This window comes from Rosa chinensis, chromosome 4 (genome assembly GCF_002994745.2).
Source record: "Rosa chinensis cultivar Old Blush chromosome 4, RchiOBHm-V2, whole genome shotgun sequence".
NCBI classification, from domain to species: domain Eukaryota; kingdom Viridiplantae; phylum Streptophyta; class Magnoliopsida; order Rosales; family Rosaceae; genus Rosa; species Rosa chinensis.
In genome coordinates this window covers 6,581,094-6,600,683 of record NC_037091.1, presented here as the reverse complement: position 1 = coordinate 6,600,683, position 19,590 = coordinate 6,581,094, and the positions used below count along the sequence as shown (strand labels likewise).

Here is a 19,590-nt window from a genome sequence, read left to right as displayed (position 1 = left end):
AAGATGGAAAAAGGATGGATGCATGCTGATAGGAGATCGTTGAGGTTTCAAATAGGGTTTGAGGATTTTCTTAAGTTTGCTTCAGCGAATGCTGCCGACAAATCAAATATTTGATGTCCTTGTTTGAAGTGTTGTAACACTAATGGATTTTCCATTAGAGTTATTAAGGACGATGTATTTTTTAATGGCATTGTGACTAGTTATAAGAATTGGAAATGGCATGGAGAACCTTCTGTCAAGAATACCGATAGAGTAGGTGAATCTGAAACAGTAGATATGAATTGTAACCAAGATATGGGGGAAAGTGAAGATGAGGAGATAACTAGTGACTCGAATGAGTTTCTAAGGTTTGTGGAAGATGGAGATAAACCTTTGTACCCCGGTTGTACAAAGACAACAAAGCTGAACTGTCTTATTCAAACGTTCAACTTGAAAGCAAAACACGGAATGAGTGATGCTTGTTATTCCGACATGCTAGTCATGATTGGCATGTTGCTTCCCGAAGGGAATGAGGTACCCGGTTCTCTATATGAGGCTAGAAAAAACACTTGCAGCACTAGGGATGGAGTATGAAAGGATTTATGCTTGTCCAAATGACTGCATGTTGTATAGAGGGCAGCATTCTGAAGCTACAAGCTGTCTGATCTGTGGTGAATCACTATGGAAACTGGGAAGGGATAAAGTTGAGAAGGAAGGGCTGCCTGGGAAGGTATTGTGGTACTTCCCACCAATCCCAAGATTCAAAAGGATGTTCCAATCAACGAAGACAGCAAAGGACTTGACTTGGCATGTTGAGAATAGGAAAAAAGATGGCATGATGCGGCATCCATCAGATTCACCGACCTGGAAATTGGTCGACACAAAGTGGCCAGAATTTGGTAGAGAAGCTAGGAACCTTCGTTTAGCCCTTTCCTCAGATGGGTTTAATCCCCATAGTTTTTTAAGTAGTCGGTACTCTTGCTGGCCGGTTATCCTCATTACGTATAACCTTCCTCCATGGTTATGCATGAAGAGGAAGCACATGATGTTAGCATTGTTAATATCTGGACCGAAACAGCCTGGAAATGATATTGACGTGTATTTACAGCCATTAATAGATGATTTGAAACAACTGTGGTAGAGAGTTGAAGGTGTGTACGACGCTGTAAGAGAAGCATCATTTACACTCAAGGCAGTCCTACTTTGGACTATTAATGATTTTCCTGAATATGGGAACTCTCGAGCAGCATTATCAAAGGATATAATGCTTGTCCTATTTGTGTCAACGAAACCCGACCATATAGGTTGAAACATAGTAAGAAAATGGCATCTATGAGGCATCGCCATTTTTTGCCGAGACATCATCCATATCGCAAGCAAGCTGCTGCCTTCGACAATACCATAGAGGAAGATGTTGCCCCTTCACCATTAAGTGGAGAGGAAGTGTTGTCAAGAGTTGAATGTTTAAACACAAGGTTTGGGAAAAAAAAAAACCCTTTTGCCCCTTACAAGGGTGCTGAAGAGACTAGACCTTGCTGGAAAAAGAAATCAGTTTTCTTTGAACTTGATTACTGGAAACATCTTCCAATACGACATATTCTTGATGTGATGCACATTGAGAAGAATTGCTGCAATGCTATAATTGGTACCCTCTTGAACATTCCCGGGAAGACAAAGGATGGAGCTGCTTCTCGTTTGGACATGGTTGATATGGGCATCAGAACTGATTTGAAGCCTACACCTGGTCCAAAAAAGGCCAAGTTACCTTTAGGTAGTTGGAACTTGCGGGTAGAAGAGAAGAAAATAATGTGCAATTCATTTTTTGGTATGAAAGTTCCTGTCCGTTTCTCTTCAAAGGTGAGGAATCTGGTCTCGATGGAAGATTTAAGACTGGTTGGTCTTAAATCACATGATTGTCATACGGTGATTCAGTTTCTTCTCCCAATTGCAATAAGATCAGTTTTAGAGAAGCCGGTTAGGTATGCAATTATTCGGTTTTGTCTATTCTTTAAGGCAATTTGTACTAAAGTCATAGATGTTTCAAGACTTAAACAAATGCAAGCAGATTTGGTTGATACAGTTTGTTTGCTGGAAAAGTTCTTCCCACCTTCCTTTTTCGACGTAATGATTCATTTAATAGTTCATCTTGTTAGAGAAGTTGAGTGGTATGGTCCGGTATTTTTCTGATGGATGTACCCCTTTGAGAGGTACATGAAAGTGTTCAAAGGGTATGTGCGAAATCGACAATTTCCTGAGGGGTGTATTGCTGAGAATTACATTGTTGAAGAAGCTATAGAGTTTTGTTCAGATCGTATCCTTGAAGAATATGCTACCACTGTGGGAATTCCCTGTACAAGCCAACCTGAACACTACAAACAGTGCAAACCATTATCAGGCGCAACCATGGTAGCAGTTTATGGAAAGGAGTTGATGCTAGCACACCTTTGTGTATTACGTAATACTGAAGATGCTCAGCCATACTTCATGTAAGTGTTTTCAACACTAGCTATTGTTTTTTCGGTTTTGTCATTTCAATACCTACAATCATTTATGCATTTGATTAATCTTGCTGATTGGTTATCTTGTTCTTCTACTTAGGGAGCATATGCAATTGTTGGAGTTAACGTTCCCTAGATTCAAGAAGAACCAAAAGTGGATGAGAGAAAAACAGAACAAGACATTTGGGGACTGGTTAAAGGAGAGGGTAAGTTCATTTTGCACCCGTAATGGTGTAAGTGTACTTTTTAGTTTGCAAATGAAATGAGGTTTCCGGACAATGATGTTTCCGAATCCATTTTACAGGTTGCAAATCAAATGAGGTTTCCAGACAATGATGTTTCGGAAACAATAAGGTGGATGGCTGGTGGCCCAAAAAATGAAGTGCCAAGTTTTGCTTCATACCATGTCAATGGAGTTGACTTCAACACCAAAGACCGGGACAGGATTCGAACAGTTCAGAATAGTGGAGTTTTTTTGGTTGCCGATGCAATGCAAGTTGCAAGTGCCAAGGATCAAAACCCAAGGACTAATGATATGGACTTCTATGGTGTTATAAAAAGTATATGGGAGGTAGACTACTATAAGTTTAGGATACCAGTGTTCAAATGTGATTGGGTAGAGAGTACTAGGGGCGTAAAAGTAGACGAACTGGGGTTTACTTTAGTGAAACTGAATAGGATAGGCCATGTGAATGACCCTTTTGTTTTAGCTACACACGTTAAGCAGATTTTCTATATTGAAGACCCCATCGATGCCGAATGGTCAGTTGTTGTGATGTGCCCAGATAAAGACTACTATGGGGTTGATGATGAAGAGGAGTTGCATGACATAGAAGTAGAAGAAAGTCCATTTGTTCCCACAATGCCATCAGTTGATACCTTTGATGATGTAGATGGTCATTAGCCTAGCATACATATGTGAGATGGCGATGAGGGAATATGGGTTGAAAATGAAAGCTTGCCTCATGATTGATGGGAATAGGTAGCTCATAGGATTATCATATTTTTTATATTTATGCTTATTAGGGTTTAGGGTTTATTTCCAGAATTGTTGCTTTTAGCTGTTAAAGTTATAAGGTGATGAAATATATTTGACATAATCATTTATCTATATTACCTCAGTGTGCTTTTTCATAATATATCAGCCATTAATTATCATGTAGCTGACCAGATTTGCTTATACATTTCAGATCATGGCACCAAAGAATAGAGCAGCAGTTGCTAAAGCTATCGCTTTAAGAATGAAAGCTGTGCAAATGAAGAGGGCTAAACCTAAGGATATAGAGCCGGCAACTTCACCATTGAAAACGTCTGTGTCTAAGAATAAGTCTGCATCTCTAAATAAGAAGGATGTGTCCCAAAAGAAGAGGACTTTGTCGCCAAAGAATAAGGCTAGATCTCCAAAGAAGAGGACTTTGTCGCCAACGAAAAAGGCTGCATCCTAAAAGAAGAAAGGCACATCCTGTTCTAGTGCTCGATCTATGAAGGATGTGTCAAGCAGTAAATCTGGAAAGATTGTTAAGTCCACTAAGAGAGTACAGAGAGCAGCAGCTAGTAATGAGGAAGATATCAACGTAACAGGTGGTTTGAGGCTGCTAAAGCGAGGAATGGTGACAATGAGTCAGATTACAAGGCGGCTGATCAGAGGGAAGCGGCTAACTGTGGAGATTAATGATAAAGGGGAACCAATTGGTAAGGCTGCAAAAGAAATGCAATCTTACATTGGGGTCTTAGCACGTACAAAGATCACCATTATCATTGGTGATTGGAGAGAAGTGGATCCGGATGAAAAACAGAAAATATGGGAATCGATTGAGGTATTTATATTATCCCTTAAACTAACCTTATAGCTTTGAGTTTCACTAGTTTTATATGTAAACTAACCTTACTGCTTCTGTTTTAATGCAGGAGGCATTTGTGATTCCTAAATAATGTAGGAAATTGGTGATATCCTCTGCTGCAAACAAATGGCGGGAGTTCAAAAGCAAACTGACTAACAAGTACGTTATACCTTTTATCGATACACCTGAGTTGTTGGAAAATCCTCCATATGACTATCGATGCATTAACAAGGAACATTGGGAACAATTTGTTGCTGAAAGGATTTCTGATGCATTTCAGGTTTGTGAACTCTTACAAACTAAGTCCATCTGTTGGTTTTAGTTTAGCTATGTTGAATAAGTTGATTCCAATTTTGTTCCTAATCGTTTTCTTTGTAGGAGTGCGTGAAGCCCAAATAGAAAAAAGAAAGGAAATCAAGTATCCTCACCGTATGGCGCGTAAAGGATATGCTAATTTACAAGAAGAATTGGTTAGTTCTTGGTTCATAACATAAATTTGCTGGGTACAGCGTGATGTTGTTCAGCTCCTAATATGTTTCTCATGTGTCATAGTCTACGACAATCCCGATAGAGGAACTCGATCGTGCAACAATGTGGGTGAAAGCACAGCAAGACAAGAATGGTAACTTCAAAGCAGTTGAGGTGCAGGAGAAGGCCAATAAAATTGTAAGTCATTTTATGGTACTTTGATGGATGATATTGGTATTGTACAAGAATTACATCCTAAATCATAAGTGTGTTTATATATTTTTGTCAGCAAAAGTTAAAGCAGAAAGAGTCTGATGGATCGATTACCACACAAGGTTCTGATGATGTGCTCACTTTGGCGTTGGGGAGACCCGAGCATCCTGGTAGGGTACGAGGAGTTGGAGGTTATATCAAACCAGCTTCATTCTTTGACCTGCCTAAACGGCGAAAGAAAAGTGTTGAAGAGACAGTGCGGAAAAGTGTGAAGCTGATATTGGAGGAAGAGAAGGAAACCATCCTTGAAAATGAAAGAGCTTTATGGCAGCAGGAGAGAGAAAGAGCGATTGTTGAGGAGCGTGCTTATTGGACAGCCAAGTTTGCAGAATTGGCGGCAAAGATTGATGGAAAGAAGCTGCCATTACAGTTACCAAAACTAGTCACACCCCTTCAAGTTCTTGGTTCAGGACAAGGGAGTTGTTCCCGACATGCTGAGAAAGTTATGCAGAATAATCCGGACGGTGAGCTCAATGCAGTGAAGAAGAGGTTGGTTTTAAATGATGATGCAGCTAGACTGTTAGTTGAGGAGAACCATGAAGTTCCAGAAGGGAACCACAAAGTAACGGCAATAATCGAGGAGGAGGTTAGAGACATCATGGCTCCCAAAACTTCAGAAAATGATGATTTGGTAACACCATTATTCCCTTCATTTATCTCTTTTCTCATTTCCTATAGTTTGCAGCTTTAGTGGAACTATTAATGAAACTAAAATATATGAACTGATTGTTTATTTTCATTATTTGTCTTAGGAGACGACTGCTGCGGTCCATGAGTGTGAACTGGCAGTAGATAGGGTGGACAACATTGTTGCTATTGGAACAATTATTCAAGTGAATGTTGCATCGAGTGATCAGCTGATACATGGTGTTCCATTGGGAAAGGAAAATATGCACGTCTCAATTGTTCGAGCCAGTGTTGATGATGCCCTGTTACCTATTCCAGTGAAGGATGAGATTGTCACTGTCAGCGACGCTATTGGTACTTAGGGCTGGGCATAGTAAACCGAGTTACCGAACCCGGTCCGATCCCGAACCGAAAAATGCCGGGACGGTACGGGCCTCATTTTTGAATTTCTTGGTTTGGTACCGTCCCGAACCGAAACAGTAAAAACGGGACGGGCTTCGGTACCCTAAACTCAAACCCGAATTGGGCCCGGCCCGTACCGAATTATATAAATATTATATTTATTTTGATTAATTCTATTTATTTAATATCTGATTGGTCCATTTTCGAGTCTATACTTCTAGTATAGACATGAGCACACTGAATGCATGCTCATAAGTCATAACGGTCAACTCGGTTGGGTTTCTGCCATGAACCAGTCTACGTCTCCACGATCACTTTATCCACTTCGATGAGTTCGATCCCCAATTCTGAAACCTAATCCCCAGTTCGATGAGTTTGATCCCCAATTCGATGAGTTCGATCCCCAATTCTGAAACCTAATCCCCAGTTCGATCCCCACTTCGATGAGTTCGATCCCCAATTCTGAAACCTAATCCCCAGTTCGATCCCCAGCTCTCACACTCTCACAGTCTCACTCTTTCAGCAATTCATCACAACCATCACCAATTCATCACAATCTCATCACAATCCTCATCTCATCGTTGATTCACCAGTCATCAGTTCATCACAAATTCTGCAATTCAACATCACAGTTGAAGAACAGTATGGCTAGAGGGAAGAAGATAGTGGCTCGACCTCGACCAACAGCTTCTGGTCTTGAGGATTCTTCCACAGGAACATCACCATCTTATCCTCGAGCTGGTGAAGCACAACAACAATTATTTCAGCAGATTGAAGCTCAAGCTCAAGCTGAAGAAGGTGCAAGTCAACCTGAAGCTACTGCAGCTGAAGAAGGTGCAAGTCAACCTGAAGCTCCTCCATCTGTAAGTGAGTGTCCTTCTACTGCATCTGGTATCAAACGTAGTTTTGTTTGGGAGCATTTTATTGAATATGATAAGATTGAGGTTCAGAAAGATGCTGAGGGAAATGATATTGAGATTGTTCATAAACGAGCTTATTGCAAATATTGCCCTAGGGGAAAGGTAGGAGATTTTGCTGTGGATAGTTCTAAGAATGGTACTTCTGGTATGATTAGGCATATCAACCAAAATTGTAGATATTATCCACCTAATGTGGATAAATCTCAGAAAAATCTTGCTGGTGATAAATCAAAGGGAAATAGATTGACCACAGTAGCTTATAACCAGGATGATTATCTAGAAGCTTGTGTAGAGATGATTGTGATTGATGAACTGCCTTTTAGTTTTGTGGAAAAGAAAGGGTTTAACAGATTTTGCGACAAAGTCTGTCCTCTATTTGATGTTCCCTCTAGAAGGAAACTATGCAGAACCTTTCTAGGTAAGTATGACAGTTCAAAGAAGGAATTGAAGAAGATTTTGAAGCAGTATAGGTTGAGCCTCACCACTGACACTTGGACAAGTGTTCAAAATGTCAATTATATGGTGCTTACTGCCCATTTCATTGACATTGATTGGAAAATGCATAAGAGGGTCATTAGTTTCTGTGTGATTCAAAATCACCAAGGGCCTACTATAGGAAAGCTTATAGAATCATGCCTTGAGCAGTGGGGGATTGAGAAGGTGATGTGCATTACAGTTGACAATGCATCTGCAAACAAGTCTGCTTTAGAGTGGCTTGTTTCTAAGATGAACAGGTCTTCATGTTACCAGCAAATATTGAATGGTAGATATATGCATATGAGATGCGCTGCTCACATCACTAATTTGATAGTGGGGCATGGGTTAAAGAGGTTGCAGAAGTCTGTGTTCGCAATTAGGAATGCTGTGAAGTTTGTGAGATCTTCTCCAAACAGGTTGGATACTTTTAAGAAGGCTGTGGAGAGACAGAAAATTCCATGTAGGGGACTGGTGTGTTTGGATGTCCCAACTAGGTGGAACAGCACCTACCTCATGCTAGAAGCTGGTTTGAAATTCAAGAAGGCTTTTACTTTGATGTTGGCGGATGAGGATAGCAGCTTTGCAGCTTACTTTAAAGAACCAGAGGAAGAATATGATGATGATGGGAATGTAGTACCAAGCAGGAATAAGAGGAATAGAGTTGGACTACCAGAAGATGAAGATTGGGATAAGGCAGAAGTGTTTGTGGATTTCTTGAGGGTGTTCTATGATGTCACATTGAGGGTTAGTGCTTCATTGCACCCTACTGTGCACACAACTTTCCATGATGTGATTACCATGGAAAAAAATATAGAAAGCATGTTTGTTCTACCTGGGTTTGCAACTGGAACAGAAACTGAGCAAGTGTTGATGGACATGGCAGGAAATATGAGATCCAGATGGTTAAAGTATTATGGATCATTTCATGAAATTAACCACATGGTGATCATTGGCCTAGTATTGGATGCAAGGTTCAAGTTGAAGAATGTGACTCACATCTTCACTTCTGAGGGTTTAGGTGATGATAAGGTGCAAAGAAGAACATTGGAGATTAGAAACCTTCTTATGGCTCTCTATGATCAGGTATTTAACTTGTTTGTTCTATAATTTTCAGTCTTTTAGTTGGTTTTAATTGGATATTAATAAGCTGCCTTTTTTTTCTTAGTATGTAATTCATGTAGATGGAGGCAGACACATGGTGAGGCAAGGCTCTCCAAGCTCTTCATGTAGTACTCTTACAAGCAGAAGCAGCAATAGTAGAGGAGGTGTTAGGGGTCAGCTCCTTAATGATTGGAGGAAGGTTGTACAATCAAGTGCAGAGGCTGTGGTGGCTCATGAAGTAGATCAATACTTGAATGGTCCATTGAAATTCACTGATGATGAAGACTGCTTTGACATCTTGTGTTGGTGGAAGGTCAATGGCCCAAAGTTTCCTGTGTTAGCAGCAATAGCAAGGGATGTTCTTGCCATTCAAACCTCAACAGTGGCATCAGAGTCATGTTTTCAACAGGAGGCAGGGTTATTGACACATTTAGGAGCTCATTAACTCCAAAAACTGTGGAGGGACTCATTTGCATGCAAAGTTGGATGTTAGGTGATGAAATCGCAGAGATCCAAGATGATTGCACCATTGAAAACATAGAGTTTTATGAAGCTGTTGAGCATGGTATAACTTTCTGTCTTGTTTTCAGTTTTAGAGTCTTTTCATTTTCAGTGCTTTGACTTGTATCATTGAGAGTTGATGAGTAATTTTTATTTTTGCAGAGCATGAAAGCACTGCATCTAGCAAAAATGTGTGTCCTGCTCCAGTTCCAAGAGCTAAAGGGAAGGGAAAGTCTGTTGCAGCTGGTAATGTAATTGTTATCTAAACTGTTTCAGTTTAGTTGTCTTCAATTTTTAATGTTGTCCCAACTTTATGAGTTTATGTATTGATTCTATTGAATAATGAACTATAATGGATGAAGTGTGAACATTGTAGCAGCTTGTATTCTTGATTTCTTGTAATGCAGTCTAGTAATTTTAAACTTTTAAGCAGTTTAGTTGATGTGTGAATTGTGAAATGTGAACTGAATGTGAAGTTAAGATTGTCTACTTGAGTACTTGTTGTCTTGTTAATTGTTATGCACTTATGCAGACTTGTAACTTGTTTTGCAGTTGTGTGCTTGTTACTTTGTTAGTGTTGTAAGTTGTACTGTTGTTGTTTTCTACTTTTCTTGCTTCAGATCAGCCTTGATGGATTATTGGATTACCCTTGATTTATGATGGAATGATGGAAAATTGGGAATCATGGAATGATGAGATTGTTCATTTGAATCATATTTCATACATTCATTGATTCATAGGGCTGGAATGATGGAATTGTTCATTTGCAAATGTGCAGAGTTGAAGACCTGAAAGGCTGAAAGCTACCAGTTTGCAAACTCAAAAAATTGCCCAGTTTGCAAACTTTGAAAGCATTTGTTTTTTTTTTTTTTTTTTTTTTTTTTTTTTTTTTTTTTTTCTGGTTGTTGTTCAGTCCCGATTTGGGCCCGAGCCCGGCCCGAAACCGGTCGGGTTCGGTACAGTCGGTATCAAATCCAAAAAAGTGCCTTACCGGCCTGGCCCGTACCGAAAGATAATTTCGGGCCCGGGATCGGTATACCTCAAAACTGGCCCGTCCCGGCCCGTGCCCAGCCCTATTGGTACTTGTGTTGCCTGGCCAAGAAACCTGGTTGTTATCCCTGGAGAAAAGGCACCCCCTAAAGCCATTCAGCAGAAGGTAATCAATCAGTCTTATGTTTAGCTAGTTTGAAAATGGTTTTGTTCAATATGCAATTTTGTTTATGTACTATTGCAATATGTTAATCTAGGAAAAGTTGATAACATGTAGTCTTATTGGTTTACACAACTAGAAAAAAAATTGTGCTAATACCAAGAAGAGAATGAGAGATGTATTTGATGACAATGAAGACCTTGAAAACTTGCCACCGAATCTGCCAACGACATTAAAGGATTTGTGCACGTGGGGGAACAATTTCCTTAGAGACGGGGTCACCATCCACACAACATTTGCTGCAGACCTTTTCGGCCGTTCAAAGAAAGTCTGTCTATTTAGAAGTGATCTCTATACCAGGGCCAACAAGCTAGAAGTATCAAATCATGTACTTGTGTTTTACATGAGGTAAGGAATTATTAAAGCAAGTTGGGTGCATATAGTCAATAATACATTATACGATTGAATTTTGCATGTATCACTGTTTCTTTTGAAGTACTTTTAATAGTTTCATATTCCAAAATAATTTGTAGCTACCTTCATGAAGTCTTGAAGAATTGTAAGATGGTGGATATGGTTGCCTTTGTCGATCCTGATCAGACTGGTACGCTTGGGTGTGGAAATCCCACTGAAAGGGCTCGGTCTTTGTCAGATCGCTATAGGCAAGGGAGGTTAGGGAAAATCTTTGTGGTTCCACATAACTCAGGGTACGTAAAAATTAAAGCATCTGGTCTGCCAAGTTATATTGTTAATGGTAATTAACAGATTTTTTTTTTTTTTAATGTTATCCCATAGTGCTCGTTGGATGTTGACGGTTGTGAACCCAAATGAAGAAGTCGTGCACTTCATGGATCCACTTAAAAGGCGACTCGATACTGGGGAATGGAAATCTATTGTCAACAAGTAAGTGTCTGATATTGTACTATAGTGATTGATCAGTTGGTGTTACTTGTTCATGTACTGGACTTGTTTACTAATTATCATTTTCTGTTTGAAGCTCCATTAAAATCTATAATGCTCACAAGAATCGGAAACGAAGGAAAGTAATTCAATGGAAGAATCTTGCTGTGAGTCGGTTGAACTTTTTGTAGTGGTTAGTTTTATGTACTTCATTGTATATTTCACCTTCCATTACCTTAATTCTTTATTTTCAGGGTATTCCGGAGCAAAAAAATGACAAGACTTGTGGATATTTCATTATGCGTTACATGAAAGAAATTGTGGAGGACAAGAACTTGGATTTTAGTGTTAAGGTAAAATTGATCAACTGCTTACCTATGGACTTTATTGTTTAATGATATAGTGCATGCTCTGTGCATATAACTTTCATATTTAATTTGCTGCATTTCCTTATTGCAGTGGGGAACGAGGTCAAATTTGGTTTACACAGACAAGGATATTGATGAGATCCGAGCGGAATGGGCTAAGCATGTTTTGAAGTTCCCAGAAAATTAAGTATCAGCCTATATATCTGCTTTTGTTTCTGGTAGCTTGATAACTTGCAGTAGTAGTGTCTAGGAACTGCTTTTGTGCATTTTGACAGAACTGATGGAAAGTGTTGAACAATATAATGCATGCAGTTGCTGTAACTACTATATGGATGCTACTAGGTTTTTGTGTTAGTTAGATTAGGATCCATGCAACAATGGCAGGGGTTAATGTAAAGGCTAGCATGCTAGTTAGTTTAATTAGTATTATGCTACTGATGGGAATGTATTTTGGTGTGTTAATTGATGCAATGAGGAATTTGCAGATTTCTGATCTTATAATATGCTTTTTTGATGACTAGTGTACAGAATGATGTTTACTATATGCTTCAAATCCAACAAAATGCAGGTTTATGATATGTTGTATCATAAATACAGTAACAACATAAAAGAATATCTCTCTATTGTTCCTTCATACTTGTAACAACAGAAAACTAAAGTTTATTTCACTATCAAACAACAGAAAACTAAAGTTTATTTCACTATTAAACAACAGAAAACTGAAGTTTAATTCATTATCAAACAACAGAATACTTTTACCAGACAACAGAAAACTGAAGTTCAATTCACTATCAAACAATAGAAATACTTCTAACATACAACATAAAACTGAAGTTCAATTCATTATCAAACAACAGAAGTTCTTCAAACAAACAACAGAAATGCGTAGTTCATTTAATTATTACACAACAGAAGAATGTGTTTTCGACCTCAATCAAACTACAGAACTACAAGATTACATATAGTTATATTGTCTATCAGACAACATAAATACTTAAAACTGTGGTTGGAATACAAGATAAAAGACATAAAAATAAAGTCTTAAAACTATTTAGACGACAGATGAGCATAATTTACCCAGTTATAAGTGATTTTCAAACAACAATTAAATGTCTTTGAAAATGCATTCAGACAACAGATTGTTAAACAAGCCTTTATTTTGGTAACTTTAGACGACATATAAATGTGTTCTTATTACATGTCAGACAACAGCAGTTTTATTAAAACTGTAGTTTGTAGTTCATTTGAACAACATTAATCTGTCGTTGTATGATTATTAACGACAGAAAGTCCCAAATCCTTTAGTGTTGGGTTGTTCAGATGACAGAGCCTTGTGAAACTTCTGTTGTCTGAGTGAGAAGAGACGACAGAGGATATCTGTCGTCTGATGCCGTAAGAGACAACAGCTGGATAGACAACATATAATTTACATATCAGACGACAGATCCCATCTGTCGTCTGAAGGCTTTATTGGCATAGTGTGATCAACCAGCTCAGAGGAGCTAAAGTCTTTTTGAAATTCGATGCAAAGTCGGGTTTCTGGCAAGTCAAGATGCATCCTGAGAGTGTACCTCTCACTGCATTTGGAACACCACAAGGCCATTACGAATGGTTAGTAATGCCTTTTGGTCTAAAGCAAGCTCCCTCAATCTTCCAAAGAAAGATGGACAACATCTTCAAACATGGTGCGGAGTTCTGCGTTGTCTACATTGATGACATCCTCGTCTTCTCCAAAAACAGAGAAGAACACATGAAACACCTCCACGAGGTTGTGAAGTTGGTAGTTCAGCATGGAATTATCCTAGGTGAAAAGAAAATCTTTTTTATCCTCGATGAAGTCGATTTCCTAGGAATAAACATCAAGAATGGGGTCATAAAACTCCAACCTCATATCCTTGAGAAGATCTGGAAATTTCCAGATAGAATTCCTGATGCCAAGAGTCTAGAGAGATTCTTAGGAGTCATAAATTATGAGAGAGATTTCATTCCCAGAATCTCAGGACAAACAGCGATGTTATCTCCTAAAACCAGTTCCAAAAGAAAATGGAACTTCACTACAGATGATGAAAAAATTGTAAAGCAGATAAAAAATCTCTGCAAGAATCTCCCTCTTCTACAACAACCAGAAGAAGATGATGAAATTATCCTCCAAACAGATGCGAGTGATAATTACTGGTCCGGTGTTGTTCTGGCAAAAACGCCTGGAACCAACATTGAAAAGATCTGTAAATTTTGTAGTGGCAAGTTCAGCCCTGCAGAACTGAATTATCTCACAGGGGAAAAGGAAATTTTGGCTGTAAAGAAAACGATTTTAAATTCTCCAGCTTTTCTTGGAAAACCCTTTACTGTCCGCACCGATTGTGCTAGAGTAAAGAATTTCAAAAATTTTAAACTTGATAAAGCTGCTGATAGAGGAAGATTAGCTAATTGGCAATTGTTTCTTAACCAATATGATTATATTGTTGAATTAATTGCAGGAAACAAGAACTATCTTCCGAACGCCTTAACCAGAGAACTGGCGATGTTTAGCCAAAAAGAAGACGACGAAGGTCGCAATCCCAGAAGCAGAAGAACTGGGAAAGAACATGAAACTAATGAGGACCCTAAAGAAAAAAAATCCTCAAAAGGTTCCTGCTAAGTCCGAAAGGCTTGGCCTCAACTGATCAATCCCAGGGTAAATGATTGGCTAGCTCGTCTCAAACGGCAGACGGTAAAGGCTCATCGAGACCGTTGACGGCTGCTGCTTTGCCAAAAAGCAGACCAACTCCAACTGGAGTTATAAATGTTTTTAATTATGAATTAAGAACCTTTGATGCTCCTGTGTTCAGAACTGGCAGGAGACTAGCTTATCACCAGAAGGCAATCCTGGATAATCTTTTATTTGCCTTTCAGGAAAGAAGCAGTGGTCTAATGTTCCCAGCTCTCTTTGCACTAGCTGAAGAACTCTATGAAAATACAAGACCACAATTTGAAGAATTACAGCAGAGTGCTGTTCGAAAAGAAAAAATCCACTTCCTAGAAGATCCAAAAAGTGCTAGTATACCTGTCATAGCACTCAACGAATCAGACTGGCATGAATTCCATAATCTGATCGAAAGTCATAATTCTGAGGACCGTATTCCTCCAACCCTCTTTATTATTGCAGGACTATATGTTGGAAGATACTTAGTCAATGTTCAGAGTGAACATCCTCAAGAACACAAGCTTTGGCTTGTTGAAAATGGTTTTGTCCATAATCTGTGGACTAAAACAAATGATGATCTCAAAGGCTTGCCCCCTATCATTGTCAACACAGTCAAAAATATTAGAAAAACTGACTGCATGCTTCGTCTGAAGTTTAGATCCACTCCCCCTGAATGGATCTATAAGGCAAATGGTGAAGTTGAGTATATTTCTCCATATCATTATGTGAGAATTATTCAAAGGAAATATCTTCAGCCTGCCTGTGTTGGATACAATGGTCAGCCAAACTTAAGTATCCCATAGATGAAAGCCATGGCCCTGGAATACATCAAAAAGATCATCTCTGAAGATATCAACAATACCTTCCTGGCAGCAGGAGAAAAAATTATTATCACTGCTTACGATCATCCTGATGTAATTAGCAGTGACCTGTTCCTATCTCTCACCATAAAGGAGATAGATTCGACACTGGCATGCTTACAGTGGATTGAAAGGCTTGAAACAAACAACCACTATAAGATGTATGTTGATACAGATGTCGAAGACAATGCAACAACTGCTCGTATGGCCCAAGCAGATAACGACTCGTTTATCCTTGGTCACAACTCAGAAACAGATGAGAACATGTGAAGCAGCAGGTGTAGAAAGCACCGAAAGTACTTTTGGACTTTTCCCAAAAGTTGCTTTTGCTTTTCAAAAAAGGCAGGTAAAAACATTTCACCTAGAGGAATCCGCTTTTCCCCGTCCGACCTCCACTAGCAGGAGCACTCAGGAAAGCAGGAAATCACGAAGTCGTTCTGTACATTTTGTTGTTTTGAATTGTAATTTGAGTTCCACTCCCTATATAAGGAGCTTTAGCTTCCCTTAGAAGGCATTCGAAACTTGAGACAGAAGCATATTCTCTCAAACAAGAAAGCCATAGTAGCAGTGTGCTCTTCCTTACTATCTAGTGAGAAGTAGTGTGCTTTCATTTCAAGTAAGTACTGTAATCATTCTTATGGATAGCTAAACAGCTTCTTAGCTGTTTACCTAAGAATGAGGCTCTGAATTCTTAGCTTGTAATTATGTTTATATGAATAATTTCAGTGTGTTCACCCACTTCAACAAGTTTTTTTTTTTTTTCTTTCGCAAGTTAGTTTCTGTTATCGTAATCATGTTCGGCCAGTATCTTATACTATCTTTAAGTTCAGATTTCCTGGTTGTTAGGAAAATTTGCCTCAGCTTAGGATAGAAACAAGCAGCAGTGATTCCGCCTGTTAAAGTAACCGTTAGCCAGGAAGCCGTTAGGTGAAAAACTTAGACATGTTGAAGGCTAGTTTTGTTTTTGTCAGAAGTTGGAACAGGGTTTTCTAAGAAAAATTGAATTTTGGACCCAAAAGTCAGCATAGAATACACTAGGCACTACTTTAAGAAGGACTACCTTTATGAGTCCTTTCCCCTAAAAGTTGTGTAAATGGGCAAAATACAAGGATGATGGATTGATTGGGCAAAATATCATGAAATTTTAGGCAAACGGGCACAACCCCAAGTTTTTAATTATCAGCTCATTCATGTAGTGTAGTGAGTACTTGACCTGATAGTTTTTAATCAATGTCGACGCAACAAAATCTCACTTAGTTATAGTATCCATCAATACGTTGTTGAGATTAGGCTTGCAAATGTAGCAACTAGTTTCCCACGCTACTTACTGTGTTCGACAATCCAGTGATGGCTGTTCATTCCTAGGGCTAGTAGCATACAGATGTAAGAATTTAAAGATTGCTAACTATGAATTTACCATTGGAAGTTTTAATTTTTCTGATTAATAGCAAGTGATCCCTTCTCAATACACAAAATGTCAGCATATACACAATAACTTTCGTACAGAACAAAATTTTAATTAAATATATAAGATTTGTGCCCCCAATTATTAGGATTATTTGAAGACAATATATTGGTTATGATTGTTTTTTAACTTTTGGACAGCCAATGACCGGAAGTTATTAGGTAACTATAGGCCCTAGCTAGTGATGTATGTATGTAGAAAAAGTGCCCCGAGTTTCACTATAGCCTGCTTTTTCTTGATTTTACTAATATGAACCAGATACTTTTTCTTCCCAGGCACAGTGAGACATTAAAACTGGAGCAAATTGAACCTGCAGGGTTTTGAAGATTTTTGTTGACCATGCAGCACATCAAGCTGACCTAGTTATAGCCAAACTTTTAAATTGTAATGTAATTACCAGTCATTAAGATGGATCAAATGTAAGTGGAAAGCGCGCGGATGCAGGCAATATTGATGCAAATCAGCTACTGCGCATTAAACAGATAGTTGAAAATATAATTGGGGGGGGGGGGGGGAGAGGACAAATTATAAAGGAGGTTAGCTTTCAATTTTATGACCGGCCGTAATTGGTCATAATTTGTCATTACATGCATAAGAGTTTCAAATCCACAATTTTTAACATATCAGAGACTAGGAAAGCGTAGACCTTACTTTGATGGCAGTCCATGCTTACCATGGTAATCATAATCCACACCTTCTCCTGTTAAAAAAAAAAATCCACACCTTCAATATTCAGAACCATTTGAATAGGATTTACGATCTTCTTCACTGTGAATCAAACTTAAAGGAGATAATCAAGAAGAAAATTCTGAATTGGGGTTTTGAACAGTACAGCCTCTGTCATACTCATTTATGTAGTGAGGATTTCTTTAACCTCTCTGCACCTCATGACGCATTGAGGTTTAGGTTATAGGTCCCAGTACTGATGCATATAAGTAAAAAATGGTCAGTATCTATACATAATCTGCTTTTTTTCTTTGGAATTTAGTAATATGGACGAGATACTATATCTAGTTCTTGAACACAGTACGTGGAAGTGTGATTTGGACCTGAAAGTGAGACTTATATATGAATTATTATAGATTGCAGAAGAGAAGAAAGAGCGAGCGAGTTGTTTTTGTATTGTGTTAACAATTATAGAAATCACATTAATTAGCTGCAAAGTATTCCATCTTTCATATAAATTTCAGTTCGAAGATCATATCACTTGTAAAAATTGAGAGAGAGTGACCACACACGGTTTGAGATATAGGCCTTCCTCATTTGGGGATGAGAAGAGGAAAATCTTGGCTGTAAAAGTTCAGTTGTTTATGACCTTATTTTGTTCATCTTTTGTCATTATATACATGAGTGCTTCCCAAGTCGGTACCTTATATATTTTTCACTCATCAGAGAGAGTTGTAAAACTTTGATGGCATTAATATCCTCCAAGTAAGAGGTTAACTATTATGGAACTGTAGCTACTGTAGGCCTTTATTTCATTTCAATTATATCAGTAACTCACATAGAGCTGAACAAAGAAACTAGGAGATGAAGATTTCTGGAAATTGGTTCGTACTAAAATAAATTACAAGAAATACATACTAGTACGTGATTGTTAATAATTAAGCTTTACAATAACTTAAACAGTACTACTTCCTTAACAAACTATTTTCCCTTTTCCTAATGCATCTATAACATGCACCAAGCCAGGAATATCACTCTTGTCTTCTAAATATACTTAATCCTACAGAATTTAAAGGAAAATATACTTAAAACTTCTTGAATACCTCTGTCGCTCAGTCTGTTAATTCCTCGGTACTACTGCAAATCCCAATGTCTACACCAACTTAATGCTGCACTAAAATCCTCCATGGCCTAGACGAAGCTCCAAATCAACTTCTTCATGATTCCTCACACCCATTCTGAAATCATCATCCTCCATTCGCCCAGTTGGGCTGAACCTCAAGCTCAAATTGGCACCCCAGAGTTCTTGGTTCACATGATGACTCATAGAAGACTGTGATGACATTGAATCATCATCCAGGGAACCATAATACCTAGCACTAGACTCGGATGGCTGATAATACATCTGATGATAGTTCCTTTGCACATGATGCTCATGATGAGCCAAAACCGGGTAGTACCCAGAAGCTGGTTGAGTGTAAACTGGTGCACTGAACTGAGAAGCAGACATAGATATGCAGTCCTCGTTGGAGCGGTACTGGTTCGAGAGTTGCTTGGCCTTTGCTCTATCCTTGCGGTGAATGTTCATGTGTCCTCCCAAGGCTTGAGCGTTGGTGAAGCCTCGCTTGCAGAATGTGCACTCGTAGCTTCGTTTTGCAGAGCCAGAATTATCATCTCTCTCTCTCTCTTCATCACTTGATGTCTCTGGGCTGAGGGGTACTGTCCATGATTCCATATTGCAAGGCTTTGGTTTTGAAGGAAATAAAGAGAGAAAAAAAAAAGTGGCTTAGGGCGGGGTTTATGAGCTGAGGAGAGAAAATGAATTCAAGTGGGAACTATGGGGTAGTGAGATATACCAAGCTAGATGATGAAACTCTAAGACACATTATGGCAATTGCTCTACTGGGTTTATATAAAGAGGGGAAGTCAGTTTTGGCTTTTGCTAATGGAAGACTGTTTCATGGTCTAGCCGGCTTTGAAACTGATGGTCATGTCATTTATTTGTTAATTTAATTTCTTAATTAATTCCTGCCACTAATTAATAATTGGGTTAATTAACATTAGCTAGTATGTGGGTTATTTGTCATCATCTGTATGTGTCTGTTAAGCGATTTGTGCGGCATACTTCAATATGACTAAATCTAGTTACTAGCTAGCTAGGTTTTCCAGTTTCGAAATAAATTTTCTGTATACACTTGCAATTAGTATTTTGAAACCTTCCACAATGCAAGTTGTATACTGTAAAAAGAAGCTCTCTTAATTAGTTGGGTCTATATGCAAATACATGACCAAATACATGACAACTTTTTTTTCTCATCTACTATTTTGATAGCTTGTTGACTGGAAAGAGACTGTGGTGCACTTTGTCAGCTTACTTCCGATCCCCAAGACTACCTAAGGCTAGATAATGA

The 19,590-nt window shown here is 38.6% G+C and overlaps 3 protein-coding genes and 1 long non-coding RNA gene across 4 annotated transcripts; 3 read left to right on the top strand and 1 right to left on the bottom strand.

Moving 5' to 3' along the window:
* The first annotated feature begins 6,732 nt into the window (after positions 1-6,732).
* LOC121048924 (zinc finger BED domain-containing protein RICESLEEPER 2-like) lies at positions 6,733-8,592 on the top strand. The gene has a single exon (XM_040518623.1). The coding sequence runs from the start codon at positions 6,733-6,735 to the stop codon at positions 8,590-8,592; it is 1,860 nt and encodes a 619-aa protein (XP_040374557.1).
* Positions 8,593-9,025: 433 nt separating this feature from the next.
* On the top strand, positions 9,026-9,465 carry LOC112198693. Its single transcript, XR_005808990.1, has 2 exons — positions 9,026-9,151; positions 9,250-9,465. It is a non-coding gene; the product is annotated as an uncharacterized LOC112198693 (long non-coding RNA).
* A 1,396-nt stretch (positions 9,466-10,861) lies between these two features.
* On the top strand, positions 10,862-11,833 carry LOC112200593. The gene is made up of 5 exons (XM_040517344.1): positions 10,862-10,944; positions 11,033-11,140; positions 11,235-11,304; positions 11,392-11,490; positions 11,597-11,833. Exons 2-5 carry the CDS (start codon positions 11,043-11,045, stop codon positions 11,690-11,692), a joined length of 363 nt encoding a protein of 120 aa, XP_040373278.1. The 5' UTR covers positions 10,862-10,944; positions 11,033-11,042; the 3' UTR covers positions 11,693-11,833.
* A 6,179-nt stretch (positions 11,834-18,012) lies between these two features.
* Positions 18,013-19,021, bottom strand: LOC112201065 (transcriptional regulator TAC1). The gene has a single exon (XM_024342068.2). It carries the CDS (start codon positions 18,912-18,914, stop codon positions 18,354-18,356), a length of 561 nt encoding a protein of 186 aa, XP_024197836.1. The 5' UTR covers positions 18,915-19,021; the 3' UTR covers positions 18,013-18,353.
* Between the last annotated feature and the right edge of the window lie 569 nt (positions 19,022-19,590).

Bases quoted from the DNA above. Each gene is read 5' to 3' on its own strand.
- LOC121048924 (XM_040518623.1), top strand. From the start codon at position 6,733: ATGGCTAGAGGGAAGAAGATAGTGGCTCGACCTCGACCAACAGCTTCT.
- LOC112200593 (XM_040517344.1), top strand. From the start codon at position 11,043: ATGTTGACGGTTGTGAACCCAAATGAAGAAGTCGTGCACTTCATGGAT. The intron at 11,141-11,234 runs GTAAGTGTCTGA...TTCTGTTTGAAG, and splicing joins TGGAAATCTATTGTCAACAA to CTCCATTAAAATCTATAATG. The intron at 11,491-11,596 runs GTAAAATTGATC...TCCTTATTGCAG, and splicing joins ACTTGGATTTTAGTGTTAAG to TGGGGAACGAGGTCAAATTT.
- LOC112201065 (XM_024342068.2), bottom strand. From the start codon at position 18,914: ATGGAATCATGGACAGTACCCCTCAGCCCAGAGACATCAAGTGATGAA.